General features: G+C 45.4%; 1 protein-coding gene across 3 annotated transcripts in view; it reads right to left on the bottom strand.

Annotated features, from left to right (window-relative positions):
* The window catches only part of IDH3A (isocitrate dehydrogenase (NAD(+)) 3 catalytic subunit alpha), a 110,455-nt gene that overhangs the window by 57,707 nt on the left and 37,811 nt on the right, over window positions 1-14,937 (bottom strand). For all 3 annotated transcript variants that reach the window (XM_063926558.1, XM_063926560.1, XM_063926559.1), the window contains exons 4-5: window positions 6,733-6,847; window positions 6,461-6,648 (exon numbers count right to left, since the gene is read on the bottom strand). In XM_063926558.1, coding sequence (XP_063782628.1) covers window positions 6,461-6,648; window positions 6,733-6,847 — 303 coding nt within the window. The remainder of the gene's footprint in view (window positions 1-6,460; window positions 6,649-6,732; window positions 6,848-14,937) is intronic.

Here is a 14,937-nt window from a genome sequence, read left to right as displayed (position 1 = left end):
GAAGGTCCCACTGAAATGTCCTCGGATGGAACCTGCCGAAGGGGATGGCCTCGTAGGCCGCCACCATCTTTCCTAGTACTCGAGTGCATTGATGAACTGACACTCTTTTTGGCTTTAACAGGTCTCTGACCATGCTCTGGAGTTCCTTGGCTTTTTCCGTTGGGAGAAAAACCCTCTTCTTTTCCGTGTCCAGAATCATGCCTAAAAATGATAGCCGAGTCGTTGGAATCAACTGCGACTGGCAGATTTAGGACCCAGCCGTGTTGCTGCAGCACTCTCAGGGAGAGTGACACGCTTTTCAGCAACTGATCTCTCGATCTCGCTTTTATCAGGAGATCGTCCAAGTATGGGATAATTGTGACTCCTTGCCTGTGTAGGAGCACCATCATTTCCGCCATTACCTTGGTGAAAATCCTCGGGGCCGTGGACAGCCCAAACGGCAACGTCTGAAACTGGTAATGACAGTCCTGTACAGCGAATCTCAGGTACGCCTGATGAGGCGGATAAATGGGGACATGAAGGTATGCATCCTTTATGTCTAGTGATACCATAAAATCCCCCCCTTCCAGGCTGGAGATCACTGCCCGGAGAGATTCCATCTTGAATTTGAACCTCTTTAGATACAGGTTTAGGGATTTTAGATTCAGAAAGGGTCTGACCGAGCCATCCGGTTTCAGGACCACAAATAGGGTTGAATAGTACCCTTTTCCCTGTTGTATTAGGGGAACCTTGATAATCACCTGCTGTCGACACAGCTTTTGTATTGCAGCTAAAACGATTTCCCTCTCTGGGGGAGAAGCTGGCAAAGCCGACTTGAAAAATCGGCGAGGAGGCACTTCTTCGAATTTCAGTTTGTAGCCTTGGGATACAATTTCTATCGCCCAAGGATCCAAATCTGACAGAACCCAGACCTGGCTGAAGAGTCGAAGACGTGCCCCCACCGGCGCGGACTCCCGCAGTGGAGCCCCAGCGTCATGCGGTGGATTTTGTAGAAGCCGGGGATGACTTCTGTTCATGGGAACTAGCCATAGCAGGCATTCTTTTCCCTCTACCCTTACCTCTGGCGAGGAAGGACGAGCCCCGACCTCTTCTGGACTTATGCGACCGAAAAGGACTGCATCTGATATTGAGGTGTTTTCTTTTGCTGTGGGGGAACATAAGGCAAAAAAGAAAATTTACCCGCGGTAGCTGTGGAAACCAGGTCCGCGAGGCCCTCCCCAAATAAAACCTCACCCTTGTAAGGCAGAGTTTCCATATGTCTCTTTGAATCGGCATCACCCGTCCATTGGCGGGTCCACAGGGCTCGCCTTGCAGAAATTGCCATGGCATTGGCTCTTGAACCCAACAGCCCAACATCTCTCGCAGCGTCTCTCATATATAACGCTGCGTCTTTAATATGACCCAAGGTCAATAAAATGCTATCCTTATCTAGGGTATCAATGTCAGATGACAAGTTATCTGCCCATGCTGCTATAGCGCTACATAGCCATGCCGACGCTACTGTCGGTCTGAGCAAGGCACCCGTATGTGTATAAATTGATTTTAAGGTAGTCTCCTGTCTGCGATCAGCAGGATCCTTGAGGGCTGCCGTGTCTGGAGATGGTAGCGCCACCTTTTTGGACAAGCGCGTCAAAGCCTTGTCCACCCTGGGCGAGGATTCCCACCGTAACCTGTCCTGTGCGGGGAAAGGATACGCCATAAGAATTCTCTTGGGAATCTGCAGTTTCTTGTCCGGAGTTTCCCAAGCTTTTTCAAATAAAGCGTCCAGCTCATGAGATGGGGGAAAGGTTACCTCAGGTTTCTTCTCCTTAAACATGCATACCCTCGTGTCAGGCACCGAGGGGTCCTCTGTGATATGCAAAACATCTTTTATTGCAATAATCATATAATGAATGCTTTTGGCCACCCTTGGGTGTAACTTCGCATCATCGTAGTCGACACTGGAGTCAGAATCCGTGTCGGTATCAAGTGTCTGCTACCTGGGACAGGGGACGTTTATGAGAGCCCGAAGAACCTTGTGACACAGTCAAAGTCATGGATTGACTCCCTGCTTTTTCTCTGGACTCTGCTTTGTCCAATCTTTTATGTAATAAAGACACATTTGTATTTAAAACATTCCACATATCCAACCAATCAGGTGTCGGCGTCGTAGACGGAGACACCACAATCATCTGCTCTACCTCCTCCTTAGACGAGCCTTCCGCTTAAGACATGTCGACACACACGTACTGACACTCCCACACACACTGGGATATACAATTATGGGGACAGCCCCCCAATAAGGCCCTTTGGAGAGACAGAGAGAGAGTATGCCAGCACACACCCAGCGCCACTGGACACTGGAATAAAATCCCAGACTGTACAGCGCTCTTTTACAGAATAAATAATACACTCACTGCGCCAATTAAATGTGCCCCTCCCCTCTTTTTTGCCCTCTGTACTTGCTCAGCAGGGAGAGTCCGGGGAGCAGCTTCTCTGCAGCTTGCTGTGGAGAAAAATGGCGCTGGTTAGTGCTGGAGGATCAAGCTCCGCCCCCTCAACGGCGGGCTTCGGTCCCGCTCAAATTCTTTATACTGGCGGGGGGGTTTCAATATACTGCCTCCGCAGTATCTAATATATTAGCCAGTGTCCCTTGAGGTTAATATTGCTGCCCAGGGCGCGCCCCTTGCGCCCTGCACCCGTACAGTGTCTTCTGTGTGTGTATGTGTGGGAGCAATGGCGCGCAGCGTTACCGCTGCGCGGTACCTCAGTGAAGATCTGAAGTCTTCTGCCGCCTGTGAAGTCTTCTTTCTTCTTATACTCACCCGGCTTCTATCTTCCGGCTCTGTGAGGAGGACGGCGGCGCAACTCCGGGACGAACAGCGAGGACGACACCTGTGTTCCGACCCTCTGGAGCTAATGGTGTCCAGTAGCCTAAGAAGCAGAGCCTATCAGTAAAGTAGGTCTGCTTCTCTCTCCTCAGTCCCACGATGCAGGGAGCCTGTTGCCAGCAGTGCTCCCTGAAAATAAAAAACCTAACAAAAAGTATTTTCAGAGAAACTCAGTAGAGCTCCCCATGCAGTGCACCCAGTCTCCTCTGGGCACAGGATCTAACTGAGGTCTGGAGGAGGGGCATAGAGGGAGGAGCTAGTGCACACCCATCTAAAGTATTTAGAGTGCCCACGTCTCCTGCGGAGCCCGTCTATACCCCCATGGTCCTTACGGAGTCCCCAGCATCCTCTAGGACCTAAGAGAAAATAATAATAATAATACTCAGTCGTCCTGAGGCAGTTGGGGTGGAGAGGACACGGTTAAGACACAAGTCACTGAGCAGCACAGAATGGAGAAAAACAGCCACTCGGCCGAATGCAATCAGGTGTGAACACGTGTCTTCGCTGTAAACATTTTTTTGCTTTCTATCATTTTTTTTACTTTTAAAAAAAAAAGACGCATATAACTGTCATTTGATCCAATATAAGTAACCCAAATACGTTTATACAGTATAGTAAACTTCTATACTGTTATACTGTTTTAGTTTAGCTTTTTATGGGATATAGGCAGATTTCCCCATTTTCCCCTACACTTTTTTAGCTGCTGGCAAGTGCTCTTACCTTGAAGAGGAAAGCACTTGGGTTAGCCAACACCGGGAGCTTGTATAGGGTGCTCTTCCTTATACGGAGGCGGTCCTATCAAACCCGGAAAGATGGCTCCGCCATCCAGGACATCATTGCCCACCTGGCACCCTCTAACAGGGTGCGGGCGCACACTGTCCACTGGTTTACACAGCCCTCTATATTGTGCCCTATGTCCTGAGGCCCCTAAACGAACCGGCATTATGGGGTTGCAGGGGGAACAGTTTAGAATTAAAGTTACAGTTGTTTAAGTGCAAAACTCCAGCCCATCCTGCAATCGCCATGGTCCAGTGTCCCACCAGCCTTGCTGAAAGAACAAGTATGATTACCATTAACAAGACCGCAAGTTATACTGCAATACTCGTACACTTTAAAACACAGAAAAAGGAAGAAAATAAGAAGTCACAGGATAAGCTCCAACCACACACTGGATTATACGCAGATACAATGTGGCAGACTATACAAATATTGATTTATTAAATCCAGACTACGCATCACTAGGATGGCCATAGTCCTGAGAATTGATATTGCTGCATTGACTGATGCTTGTCCTCAATGGTGAACACCGTTTACACATCATTATTATAAGTTGTACTTACCAATTTCTAAAAATAAAAACTAAATAAAAAGTTACTAAATAACCCCCTGACTACTATCCTCTATATTGTTACCTAACCTACAATAAACTACAAATATTAGAAATGTGGGCACACAATAGATGCATTAGAAAAATTCTGCATATTCTCATGAAGTGGCACAAATATCTCATTTGCTCACATATTCTTATACTGATTGTTTTGTGGCGATACACCTACTGCAATAACCATGGCGGTCACGCATTATTACCCTGTGTGTCCACCGATAGCTATCCATTTGTGAAACTTGATCAACCTGTTTAGATTTCTAAAAAGGATTCTAGTGTGCACATCATTACTGAATACAGAACCGTAACTACGTGTGTGCCAGGTGTGCCTGGCACACCGCGCAGCCGCTCTGAGGGCGCAACTGCCCACATTCCAAGTCAGCGGCTTGTAATGAGTCGGAGGAGGAGAGGAGCAGCTCTGGAGACAGCGGAGCAGGAGGAGGAGGGATGGGGACTCGGGAGCCGCAGCAGCGCTATGTAATTGGTAGCGGCACCGCTGCAGCTGTCCCTCTCTTTCCACATAGGCTGGCTGCCGTCGCTGTGAATGCTGGGATGCGCTTCCCTCATCCCAGCATTAACAGCTACGGCGGCCAGCCAATGCGTTAGGAGAAGGACAGCTGCATGCGGCGCCGCTACCAATTACAGTGCGCTGCTGCTGCTCCCAAGTCCCCCTCCCTTCTCCTCCTCCTCCTCCTCCTCCTCCTCCCCTGCCTCCGGAGCCTGCCCGCACCGAGGAGCCTGACTGCCTGAGCCAGTGGAGAGATGGCAAGTATCATCTATTCTATCTATCTTGTCAACCTGATGTGTAAAAGGGACTGGCTTCCGTAATGTGTAAAAAGGGGACGCTGACTGCCGTAATGTGTAAAAAGGGGACGCTGACTGCCGTAATGCGTAAAAAGGGGACGCTGACTGCCGTAATGCGTAAAAAGGGGACGCTGGCTGCCGTAATGCGTAAAAAGGGGGACTGGCTGCCGTAATGCGTAAAAAGGGGGACTGGCTGCCGTAATGCGTAAAAGGGGGGACTGGCTGCCGTAATGCGTAAAAAGGAGGACCGGCTGCCGTAATGCGTAAAAAGGGGGACTGGCTGCCGTAATGCGTAAAAAGGGGCTCTACCTGGTGTGGTGGCGCTACTGTGCGGCGTAATTTGAATAATGCAGACTACTGTGAACCGTAATATGAATTGGCATTATTTTGTGACACACCACCTCTCCATGAATTACGCCTCTATATATTTTCTGCGCGTACCGCCTCTTATATGAAGAGGGGGGGGGCGTGCCAATGCCATTTCTTGTACACAGCGCTAGATACGGCACTGACTGAATATCCAGTTATAGGAATTGTGTGCCGACTTCAAGTTTTGGGCCCATTGGGGGTAATTCCAAGTTGATCGCAGCAGGATTTTTGTTAGCAATTGGGCAAAACCATGTGCACTGCAGGGGCGGCAGATATAACATGTGCAGAAAGAGTTAGATTTGGGTGGGTTATTTTATTTTTGGCTGCTTTATTTTTACACTGCAAATTAGATTGCAGATTGAACACACCCCACCCAAATCTAACTCTCTCTGCACATGTTATATCTGCCTCCCCTGCAGTGCACATGGTTTTGCCCAATTGCTAACAAAAATCCTGCTGCGATCAAATTGGAATTACCCCCATTATCGGTTATTCTGTTTCTTTCCCATTGTGTTGTTGATTTTGATATCTCATAAGGTGCATACACACTGTGCGATATTTTAGTTAATATAGCTCATTTTCCACCATCTGAGCGATATTGACTAAAATATCGCAGTGTGTACGCCACAAACGATGGGCGATGCGCAGGTCAATTTTGGCTATGTCGGCCAAAATGGAATGTATGGGTCAGCCACACACACACATTTTTGCTACGCAAATGCCCTGACAAATTAAAGCTGTTCTCATTTAAGCAGTATATGGTCAAACATAATGACATTTGCCTGGGTGCGACACTACAAATAATCCCTGGATGTTAAGGGGTTAAATTCTACATATGCAAACAAATTAAATTGTATAAAGTCATTGCATTAAAGCTTAAAGGTTATGTAACCAGAGTTCTAATTCCCATGCCATGGAAACATGAAGGGAGGAGCCTGATGCACCAATGCAAGTGTCAGTCAGTACACAAAGGTATGGTAATCCAGCATAGACTATAACGTATAACAGAAAATCATATTCTAAAGTCACACACCACATGCTCAATCCCACTATATTCTCCCTCAGTGTTCTCCCGGATGGTAACCAGGTCCACATCTGTGTAAGGAGTCTTGTAGCCCTCTATGGTAACACAGGGTCGCACGTTGGCATAAAGATCAAAGGTTTTTCGAAGTAATAAATTCATGGATGGATGTCCAGCAGCAATTGGTGTCTTCAAAGGCCCTATGGTATAAAGCAGTCATACTATCATATGTGCACTCTATAGAAGTTATTTTTATAAGGGGTCAACTATGATTAGGACATTACCTTTAAGTCCCATCTTATTTTTATCCATAGATTCTTTGGCTTCAGGAGGGATCATCCACTTGCCGCCAGGTCCTTTAATGGCTGTAACATTTCTCTCCTCCCACTGGATAGGTGCCTGAAATAAACACATTCTCAGAATCCATATCAGTGATGTTATTAAACTACTTTTATGCTCAATATATCCTTTAAAAATATTTGGCTAGACTTTACAAACCAATCATTAATGTACAACATGAATATCATTTCTGTTCTCATACACATGCTATACACATTAGAGACCATATAATAAAATCATTAGGACTTACTCAAAATGGTAATGAGCCATGGCTGCAGTGTGTGCAGTGCACACTGGCTCATGAGTCAAGGAACTGTGTGACAACCCCTGGGTTTATGGGCCACCCATGCTTCCAGAATTGTATTGGCATTGGGGCAGAGGGCTCTGGTCTGTTGGCTAAGACTTACCAAGGCTAGCATTACACTGGGGTCCTTATTAGTGACTGGCCTCACCTCTCCATAATAAATGCCATGTTTTCTATTTCTCATTATCCCATCCCCTTCCCTAGTGTCATGTCTGCCACCGCCATTCAGCACATGAGGAACTGATGCCAGCTACCCATGTCTGCAGATGCAGAAGTTCAGCTCTGTAGATTCAACATTCAACTATGCAGATCTCCACTTCGCACACACCCCCAAGCCTGGTAACCATAAAGGAGGTGGGGTTGGGTTATTACTATTGCTATCCCAATCTTTCGCATACACAGTTCTACAACAGGTTCTATCACTCACATTTACATAATTTTAAGTACATTCTATCAGAATTTACACTCCTTTCTCTCAGCGTGTTGCAGCTATCTGTCATCCACCTGGGCAACCCAAACAATTTCTAGAAGATTTTTCTGGCTCCCTCACTTCCTATCCTCTGACATCTCCACCATCAAGGGAGATTTCAACATTTCTATTCAAAATCTGCTGCTCATGCCTCCAAACTACACTCTCTAACTTCCTCTCTCAGCCTCTCCCAATGGACTGACTCCGCTACTCATCAGGAAGGCCACTGCCTTGATCTAGTATTCACCAGACTGTGCTCAGTTTCTGAATTCACCAACACCCCTTTCCCTCTCTCCAATCACAACCTTATCACCTGCATGCTTTCCTCCATTACTTCAAACTCCGTGTCACTAAAGTCCTCAATCCTCCACAAACTCGCAGAAATGGTAATGCAATTAATCTTCAAGAACTTTCCACATCACTTCAACAACTGCTTTCACCTATTTCTGCATTCACTTCTCCTGAGATGGCTGTATCACACCTGAAACAGACTCTAGAGATAGCCCTTGATGAAGTGGCTCCAGCTAGCCATCAGACTTCGCGTAAGCCTAGATGTCAACTGTGGCACTCTAAATTAACAAGACACCTACAAAAACTCATGTAAAGTTGAACGCCAGTGGAGTAAATCTCGCATTCCAAGGGACTTCACATATAAGAATGTCTACCACTCTTATCGTAATGCCCTGGACACTGCCAAACAAACATATTTACAAACGCTCACCGCTGCTCAAGCCTCTAACCCCAAATGACTTTTTAAGACATTTAAATCACTTCTCAACCCTCCTTTATCCAAACCACCAGCCACTATCAAGGTGCAAGATCTGGCTTCCTACTTCAAGGGCAAGATTGATAAGATCCAAGATAAAATGGTATGCTTTTCCTCAACCAGTGACCTACTCAATTCCCTACCTGAACCCTCTTGGCACTCTCTTCATTTGATCCCACAATTTAAGATTAAGTATCAACACTCTTCTCATCCTACTACCTCTCTATTTGATCCTATACCCTCACAAATGAGTAAATCTTTATCTCCTGTGCTCATCCCAACCTTAACTAATAACTGTAATCTCTCTCTCTACTGGAATCTTTCCTTCACTTTTCAAGCATGCAGTGAATAATCCCATTCTGGAGAAAAAAAAAAGATTTTGACCCCAACTCACTCTCTCAAACTACCGTCCCATCTCTCAGCTCCCTTGCCTCTCCAAGCTACTTGAGAAACTTGCCTCACACACTTTTATACAACTTATAGGACCCACATCAGTCAGGCTTTCGTTCCCAAGATTCCACAGAGACAGCACTGACTAAAGTAATGAATGATCTGGTCACTGCGAAGTCTAAAGCTTTTGACACTGTTGAACACTCTTCTCATACAAACACCACAATCGCTTGGTCTTCAGGACACAGGGCGTCATTCAGACCTGATCGCACCCTAAGATTTTTCGCTGCGCTGCGATCAGGTCAGAACTGCGCATGTGTATGCACCGCAATGCGCAGGCGCGTTGTACGGCTACAAAGTGGATTGTTGCTGGGCAATGGATTGTACGAAGAATCCATTCGCACAGCTGATCGCAAGGAGATAGACAGTAAGAAGGTGTTTGTGGGGGTCAACTGACCGTTTTCTGGGAGTGTTTGGAAAAACACAGGCGTGTCCAAGTGTTTGCAGAGCGGGTGTCCGACGTCAATTCCGGCTGAGTAAGTCCTGGTCAACTCAGAAACTGCACAAAACTTCTTTGTACTGCTCGGCTGCACATGTGTTTGCACACTTGCAAAGCAAAAATACACTCCCCTATGGGCGGCGACTATCTGCTTGCAGCAGTGCAAAAAACCCCTAGCAAGCCATCAGGTCTGAATGACCCCCACAGCCTACACCCCACAGCCTTGGTTCCTATCCTACCTATCTAATCGCTCTTTCAGTGTCCGTTTCTCTGAATCCACCTCCTCTTCGCTACCACTTTCAGTTGGAGTACTGCTAGGCTCAGTCTTAGGTCCTCTGCTTTCCTCAATCTATACCTCATCTCTTGGTAAACTAATCAGCTCTTTTAGATTTATCATCATCTGTACGCAGATTATATTCAAATCTATCTATCCTACCCTGATTTGTCTCTATCTGTATTGGTCCGCGTCACTGAATGCCTCTCTGCTGTTTCATCTTGGATGTCATCTCGCCACCTCAAACTTAATATTTCCAAAACAGAGTTAATTATATTTCCACCAGCCAATAGTAGTTACCAACCTGATATTTCTATCACTGTTGAGAACCCGACAAATCAACCCTACACCACAAGCTCGCTTCCTAGGTGTCATCCTTGACTCTGAACTGTCCTTTGTTCCCCACATTTATTTATTTTATTTATTTATTTATTACCAGTTATTTATATAGCGCACACATATTCCGCAGCGCTTTCCAGAGAATATTTGGCCATTCACATCAGTCCCTGCCCCAGTGGAGCTTACAATCTATATCGCATGTACACGCACACACTTTCACGCTAGGGTTAATTTGTGTTGGGAGCCAATTAACCTACCAGTATATTTTTGGATTGTGGGAGGAAACCGGAGTACCCGGAGGAAACCCACGCAAGTACGGGGAGAATATACAAACTCCACACAGTTGGGCCATGGTGGGAATTGAACCCATGACCTCAGTGCTGTCAGGCGGTAATGCTAACCATTACACCATCCGTACTGCATGATTTCTCAAAATCATGTTACAGGCATCTAAAAAAACATCCATGCACTCATTATCTCCCGCATTGATTATTGCTATAGTCTTCTAATTGGTCTTACCAAAGAGACTCTCACCATTACAATCCATTCTAAATGCAGCTGCGAGGTTAATCTTCCTTGCTAGACTTTCATCATCTGCAGACCCACTACGTCAGTCCCTCCATTGGTCACCTGTATTCTACCGTATTCAATATAAAATACTTTTATTCACACACACAAGGCTATTAACCATACTACACCAACATACATCTCTTCTCTTATATCAAAATATCTCCCAGTCCACTCTTCACAAGATCTACGTCTCTCATCCACAAATTACTTGCTCCCATGCATGACTGCAGGACTTTTTTGGGCTACACCCACTCTGTGGAATGCCCTACCACACACATTAAGACTCTCAAAACCTTCAAGCGTTCCCTGAAAACTCACCTATTTAGACAAGCTGATCAAATTCCAGAACTGTTCCCATAACGTTCATAAGCTTTCCTATCCAATTATATCCTCACTGTACAGTCCACACATATATTCCACATATTTTTTTTTTCCCATCCTCCTGACCCCGGTTCATCATTGCTGTGATAGCATGCAGCCCACAAAAAACCTTTGCAATCTGGTGGACAGCTATGCAACAGATAACGCCTATCCTTGTGTATCAATGCCTATTTCCCTATAGATTGTAAGCTTGCGAGCAGGGCCTTCCTACCTCTATGACTGTTAGTTATTACTCAGTTTTGGTTTATCATTGTGTCCAGTTGTAACAGAATTTGCTGCGCTACATAAAAAACTTGTAATAAATAAATAATCAACTATAGTGATGGAGTGTTCATGGGTGGGGAAGCGCATTTACGTAATAAATGTTGGGGAGAGGCTATGTATTATTTATGTGGTTAGCAATGTAAAGTGGGTCATTATAAGGGCTACTATTGCAATGTGCACAGTGATTGTTATCAAAGGAATACACAGAGTGGGGGCTAGCAAAGTATTGTGACAGTTAGTGGAGGTAATTAGTATAATGTGGAGGTATTAACATAATGTAGTTGAGGCTTTACTGTAATGTGGCTACTGGCAGGGGTAATAATGTAATATGGATACAATTAGTGAAGATCATGTAGGCAATGTATCAGCAGATGGGACCTAATGATTTAATACGTGGTCTGTTCTATTATTATAATGTGGATTTGATGGGCTATTACGATATTGTGTGGTGTAATCTTATATATAAAATTCATTGTTTTTTTTTGTCTGTCTGGTTATGTACCCCTGCACCGATTGGGATGAAACCAACGTGAGGTGGTCCAGTTTGATGCTGGCCAGGTTTTAGGGGGGTTAGGGTCAGTTCGACCTCATGGCGGAATGCGCCAGGCCGAACTTTGACCCAGGGAGCCTGCTCTGGGCCTTCCACTGGATGTATATTTATGAAAATGTCAGAGTGATAACACTAGATCCCAGAAGACATACTAGGGGTTGGTGTCGGTTAGACCTCACGGCGTAATGCGCTGGTTAGAACTTTGACCCAGAAAGCCTTTTCTGGGCCTGCCAATTGATTGATTTGGGTGAAAACTTTAATGAACTGTAATAACCAATAGTAATTACCAAAATTAAATGACCTGAAATAGATTACCGAAATAACCATAAATCAATTAACTAAAATAACCGACAGAAATGGAGGTGGAAAGAAAAAAATATTTGTGTACCCAAAAGCCTTGGAAAAGCAACATTGATAATAGAGGGAAAACTTTAAACCCATCTTGCCATGGAAAAGGGATTATAAAACTGAAAAGAAAGAAAAGCAGAGGGGGGGGGGGGGGGGGGGATATCAGGGCTACTGGCGACACCCCAAAAACAACACTGGGCAGCCCCTCATGGGTGTGTTGGAAGAGCTACTAAGCTACTCATTATTTTTAATATGTTGACTGTTATCAATGAGGTGGAATTAACTTAATAAATGGAAAAAATTTAAACACGGGCAACGCTGGGTACTTCCGCTAGTGATTTAATAATTACTACATATGGGTACTGGGGGTAGTGTCAAAGTCGAAAAATATTGTAATGCATACACCATGTACTAACCCCATACACATGCCCGCTGCGCGTGCACTTATTCCGCCGTGCGTGCACATATCTGCAATTTGCGTAGGATCGCTCCTGCGATCATGCGCGTGGTATGGGTATTTACGGCGGAGTTTGTGAGCGCATAGAGGGTTATCAGAACATTACATATTTAACCCAAATAGTGCATTTTGTACACATAGTTCCCCTACCACACATCAGCAAGTATCAACAGTTTAAATGATTCCAGGACTAAGGGATTCGCCTTTGCATGATAGGAGGGGACAGACGAAGGTTATAAGGTGATGTCTAGTATCCAGCTGTAGGGTATTTTAAGGGCAACATTCCGGTGTTGGTTAGAGAAAGATCGTATGTTCCTGTGTATAGTTATGTGCAAAAGTAGAATATAGATATTAACTGTATTTACTGTATATTATGTATGCGGCGGGAATCCAGAGGATACCACCCACAAGAGCAGTTGAGAAAGACATCGCCCACCTTTTCAAATCAACCTATGACCTCTCCTGTAATGTAAAGATGGATCTCAGTGTCCAATAGACAAAGGGATTACAGTGACCATTGTATTGTATATGGAAGTTGTGTATAAAAAGCCTGTTGTTGCCTGGCCGGTCAGAAGACTCTGAACGCTTTCTACCTGACAAGCGGAGGACCGGCCGGGTTGCGCAAGCGAACATTCTCACGTATGTACATTGACTGTAGCCATTATTCTGTTGTAGATTTATCTTGTTAGCCTGTAGTGTATAATTTGTACTGTTTTACCTTTTGAAATAATCCACTGTGGCCTTAGAACCCTGTGGTTCAACTACATATCGGTGTTGTGTCCTCATTTCCCTGCTAGGGTTTAAAGCGTATTTAACGGTATAAGGTTTATAAGTATTGATAAGATGTACGCACTGCGGGTACTTTATACCGTCAGCGCTACTTAAGGTTTAAGGTATAACATCATTGCAGTGCTTTGCTGCATAAAGGGTTAAAGTGTAACCATATTATTACATTGTATTACTAAAAAGGTTTAAAGGTTATCAATTGTGTGTGCGCGCGCTGTGCGTACTCTGTACACTCAGCGCAGCGTGTGTACGCCAAGTACATTCCACGTACGGGACTCTGTACGCAAATAGCGTACAAAGTGCGTAGTGCGTGTATTCAGTCTAGCGGCCATAGCGGCTCCATGGTAAAAGTGTATCTAGAGGTATAGCTTTATGGTTTAAGATATCGACATTATCAGTAGCAATGAAACCCCTTTCACACTGCCAATGCCGGATCCCACCCGGGAATTGGAAACGGGTCCTTCCCAGGTGGGCTCCTGCATTGGCCACTGCTGCAGGCTTCCCCGACTCGGCAATATGCCGGGCGTGTTGCCGTAGCGACGGAGGGCGGAGCCGGCACTGGGAGATGAGATCATCTCCGCGCCGCCTCTCCCTGCTGTAGCAGACGGGTCCCGGGACGCATCGACCCGGGTGCCCGTTTACGCAGCCACTGACCCGGTATTCAACCCGGGTATTCCCGGGATGAATTGCCGAGACAGGCGATCCGCGATTTTGGCTATGCCCCTTTCACACCGCACGCTGACCCGTGTAGACCCGGCAATTTGCCGGGTCGATACCGGGTTATTTGTGCGGTGTGAAAGGGGTACAAGTGTGCACTTGTTGCTCAGCTTTCAATGGATTACCTTTTCCAAACAGGGATTCAACATGCCAGGACCCAGACAAGCAGTAATGGAAAACATACAAGAAATGGGCCTTCAAAAATGTGACTTTTTTTGTCATCCAGTGTTTATGTACCAAAAGTGTTATAATGCTTCCAAAATTACATTTAGGTAAAGCACGGTACATACCTTTTCGTTCACTCAGCTGACCGGGTAAACATTCCCTATCAGCCGAGTGCTGTGTCCCCAGTTTGACCTCCTGCAAGATGCCTGCAGTCCCGTATACACTGTGCTAGAAATCTCTCAGTGTATACAGGCTTGTGTTGAATTGGGAGGTTGGCCCTTCAAATATTAAACAGCACATAAGATGTGACCTCCCACCCGCTGCAGGGGCGTTATAAACAGTTTATCAGCTAATGCTCCTGCAATGGACCGGTGTACACACCTATACAATCGTCGGCCTGTTCAGCTGATATTGAGTGAACAGGCAGACGATTGTATAGGTGTGTACCCAGCTTAAGTTAAAAAAGTTGATGTATATCACACAAGAGTGGCAGTGATACTGTTTACAGCATACACACAAACATGTATATACTATAAATATTATGGTACCTGCTTGGCAAGTATATGCAACTGCACATTAAACAAATCGCATATAACTAAAACACACTTTTAGCTGTAGTCTGTGTAAGAGTTGTAGCATTTCCTCTATATTTACCAATCAATTTGCCACCTTCAAATCAGCTACACATAGTCATGCATATGAGAGTGTGAACGCCACATGTACTGGCAGGAGCATGCTCTGTGCGCACCTGAGAAACGTTATGCAGTTGCCTGCTTTCAATACGTAGGGCTCGATTCAATTCAGCGCAGATTGAATAGTGCCAGGAGTTAGCTCCTGGTGCTTTTCAATTCAGCGCGCTGTCATGTTGGAG

The sequence above is a fragment of the Pseudophryne corroboree genome, chromosome 6, assembly GCF_028390025.1.
Source record: "Pseudophryne corroboree isolate aPseCor3 chromosome 6, aPseCor3.hap2, whole genome shotgun sequence".
Taxonomy (NCBI): Eukaryota; Metazoa; Chordata; class Amphibia; order Anura; family Myobatrachidae; genus Pseudophryne; species Pseudophryne corroboree.
This window is presented reverse-complemented; position numbering and strand designations above follow the sequence as displayed.